Here is a 3,789-nt window from a genome sequence, read left to right as displayed (position 1 = left end):
AGTAAAAGAAATTAAAAAAAACTATTTAAAAGAAAATCTATTTTAACAACTTACTTCCCTCCCGAACGATCCACCCTGTGCCCTTTATGTGCAAGTGTAAAGTAGACCACGTGCAGAATGAGCATCAGTGGCTGAGAGAGGAAGTGATTGAAGGAGTACATGATTTGGGATTTAAAAACAGTGCCCCCTTCAAATAATCTGAGCTCTTAAGTGTTAGGAAAAGATGCAGCCTCCCTCTAATAACCACACAGGACTAAACACGTACCACAGCACGAACTGCATTTGACCTCTGGGATTTGCAAGTAACAAAATGAATGACAAGGCCTCATGCTGTGGGGGAAGGGACAGAAGGTGGTGGGGGTAGTGAGGGGGAAAGTAGGCTGGCTCCTGACGCACTTTCTGGTGCTTGGGAGGAGAACTAGGGACCGGAGCCCACTGGTGACGTTTTGTCACGTGATCAGGAGCAGACGTATGCAGAAGTCCCTCTCTTCCAGGTACCAGCAGCTACCAGCTCCTCATCTCTGTGGACGAAGGCAGACTTGAAACTGAGCTGCAGAAGGGGGGCGGGCAACTGCCCTATAGCCCGGCAGGTTGGTACAAGCCGGGGATTTCTGAGGGAGGGGTAGTAATGGACAAAGGCTACCGAGCGAGGATTCTGTCTGCTTTTCAGATACCGCCCCCTTCCCACCCCCATTCATTTTGGCGCAGAAGATTGTGTGAGTGTTGGGGGTAGGAGCTCTTATATCCTTGGAGAAATGTGGGCTAATGGCAAAAGGAAATATGAGAGGGAGTCATATCCCTGGGTTAGCTACAAATCCTTCACTGCCTGCAGACGGCTGGGTAGAAATGACAGGAGGCTAATACCAGAACTGATTCAAAACCAGATACCCTATTTCTTTCCAGATGCTAAGCGACTTGGTGCAGGAAATGGATGGGGACGGGGACAGGGGTCATTGGAGGGAGATCAGGGGTATAGAACAACAATCCGAATAGTTATTGAGTTACATAGGCTTTACAGAGGAGGAGGGCGGGGGTGGGGGACAGCGGGGGAGTTGGGGTGGTGAGGGCCTAATCCCTTTTCGGTAACAGGATAGGGGCACAGGCCCTGACTCCAGACTGAGGAAGGTGGACTGCCCCAGGCTAAGGCTTGAGTTCTCCTTTCCTCTTTTCCATCCCCCAACCATTTTGGAACCCAAAATGGAAGGCCTAGGGGACCAAGGGTGGGGGTTGCTACAAAGGAGAGCAACAGAGGTTTAGTACGACGGCGCTCAGCTCCCAGGTAGGGGGCGACTTCTTAATAGGGAGGTTTCAAAGGAGGTTTTATGGACCCCAAATGTTGAAGTTCAGAAATAATTTGTCCCTTTCGTTGTGAAACGCTCGTTTTTTTTTTCTGTGTATGTGGGGAGGAAGGTGTGAGTGAAGCGCTGGCGTTATGTCTGCCCTCCTCCTTCTACTATCTCCATTTTCAGAAAAGTACCAGCTATGCATGATCGAGGGCCCCTGGGGTGGGAATGGGGGCTGATACAGAGAGACCTGCGAGAAGCAGTACCAACCTTCTGCCTTTCTCAGCCTCAACTCTACTCAGTTCAGTGAAGTGAGAGGAGATTTGGGAAGAGAATTCAGACACAGAAAAAGGGTTTGGAAAGATTTTTTTTTCATTCTCACAGCTCAGGCCTAGAAAGGGTGGAAACTGCCGAGGGAGAAACTCAGAGAATACCGCGAAATGGGTGATGGGGTGGGAGGGAGGTATTGGCAACGTTTTTCATAAAGATTCTATGTCCTGCTTGCCAGTCATTCAGATTTCTAATCCTCCATTCACCACCTGATTCCTATTTCCCCACAGGTCTTCAGGTCTGTGGTTGTGGGCACCGATCCAGACAAGAAAAGGAAAGCCCTGCAGTATCAGAGCAGGTTAGTGGGAGAAAGAATGTGTCCCACCACCTCTGCAAGTAGAGCTAATGCAGGGGAGCCCACTGCTTGCCTGCCTCCTCCAACTTCCTTTATAGCAATTTCAAAGCACGTTGCAAGACCCTAAGAGAGTGTGATCATTTGCAGCTGGTGAGGCCAAAGAGGAAGCTATGGAAGTGAGGAAAAAGAATGGCATTTGCCGTGTTCTCCGAGAATACCAGGACACCCCTGAAACCTGTGTATTCTTTTTATAAGTGAAAGGATGAGGGAAAAAAATGAAAGTGTCCTGCAGGGTTCCTGCAGTTCTTTGTGAGTCGAAACTACACAGTGCCTCTGTGGACAGAACCAGAACAAAGTTTAGACACCATTATTCTTGGGACGTTGCTTTAACAGTAGGAAGAAGCACCCGTGGAATTTCCTGCCAAGTTGGTTCATGTGAATATGTATGAAGTGTGTGGGGAGAGGAAAAGAAATACAAGTGTAAGAACCCACCTGAGAGGTAGATTAGGATTGGGTTGGCAGAACTATGAACCAAGAAAAGCAGCTGTTAAAACCTTGTAGGCCTGTAGGTACTTAGTGTTCTTTTCTTTGTCTTCTAGGACAAGCAGCAAAGGAAAATCGCAACATGGAAAAGTTCTACAAAGAAAATGAAGGAAAACCCGAAAACAAGGGAAGGGCAGAAGATGAAGGAAGTACAGAAGAGGGAGGAAATGCAGATGAAGACAAGTCAGATGCAGAGGGGAAGCCAGCACGCCAGGGGAAGCTAGAGGAGGGGGGAGGGCCAGGTGAGCAGGGGCAACAGAAAGGTGAGGGGAAGCCAGAAAATCAGGGGAAGTCTGAAGGGGAGGGCAAGCATGATTCCCAGGCAAAGCCAGCCAGCGAGGCGCATGCAGCAGAAAAGCGCCCTGCTGAAGATTATGTGCCCCGGAAAGCAAAACGAAAAACAGACAGGGGGACAGACGATTCTCCCAAGAAGTCCCAGGAGGACTTACAGGACAGGCATGTAAGCAGTGAGGAGATGATGAGAGAGTGTGCGGATGTGACAAGGGCTCAGGAAGAGCTGAGGAAGAGGCAGAAAATGGGAGGTTTTCACTGGGTGCCCAGAGAGGCACAGGATGCGCTGGTCCCCAGGGGCCAACGGGGAGTCAGGGGAGTGAGGGGCGGCGGAGGCAGGGGCCAGAAGGACTTGGAAGATGCTCCTTTCGTTTAATGCCTTTGGTCTTTCCTTCTGATTTCTTTCATGGGAAATATTGCCAGCCCTGCTTTCCCTGGCAGACATCTGCCAGGCTCTGTGCTTTAACCTTGTGCTGATATTTTCCTTTAGGTGTCTCTCTTGTTACCAGCAGACAGCACTATGTCTTTTAGTAAAGGACTTTCACCCATGTGCATGGAAGAGATGTTCATGGTGTACTGGAAAATAATAAAGATAACAGTTTGCAGAACCATAGATACAGTATCGGTTCATTTTTGAAAACAAAATAATCACATAGACTATTTACACATAAGGAAAACTGTGCAACTACATAGACCCTAGAGAAATAATGGTTGTCTCTGTGTGGTGGGATTTGTGATTTCATTTTCTCATATAACCCCCTCCCCATTAAAAACAAAGCATAATTTTATTATAAAAGAAACAATAAAAGTTAAATAAAGGTCTGGGTGCAGTGGCACACTCTTTTAGACCGAGGGCTCTAGAGGAAGAGGTAGGCAGATCTGTGACTTAGAGGCCTTCCTAGTCTTTATGGACAGTCACCTCAGGCCAGCCAGGACAACAGAGGCTATCAAAATAACTACTAAGCTCATGAAAGCAAAGGTGATGCTCAAAATACAGTCACAGGTAAAACTCATCTACCTCTGGGACTTCAAGTTGGAGGAATTTTT

General features: G+C 48.0%; 1 protein-coding gene across 1 annotated transcript; it reads left to right on the top strand.

Moving 5' to 3' along the window:
• Nucleotides 1-435: 435 nt before the first annotated feature.
• On the top strand, nucleotides 436-3,355 carry LOC101837976 (transcription elongation factor A protein-like 5). Its single transcript, XM_005076725.4, has 3 exons — nucleotides 436-590; nucleotides 1,844-1,911; nucleotides 2,508-3,355. The coding sequence occupies exon 3, from the start codon at nucleotides 2,534-2,536 to the stop codon at nucleotides 3,116-3,118; it is 585 nt and encodes a 194-aa protein (XP_005076782.1). The 5' UTR covers nucleotides 436-590; nucleotides 1,844-1,911; nucleotides 2,508-2,533; the 3' UTR covers nucleotides 3,119-3,355.
• Nucleotides 3,356-3,789: the final 434 nt, after the last annotated feature.

This window comes from Mesocricetus auratus, unplaced genomic scaffold, assembly GCF_017639785.1.
Source record: "Mesocricetus auratus isolate SY011 unplaced genomic scaffold, BCM_Maur_2.0 Super-Scaffold_100003, whole genome shotgun sequence".
Lineage (NCBI taxonomy): Eukaryota > Metazoa > Chordata > Mammalia > Rodentia > Cricetidae > Mesocricetus > Mesocricetus auratus.
Note: the sequence above shows the minus strand (reverse complement) of the source record. Positions and strands in the feature narration are given on the sequence as shown.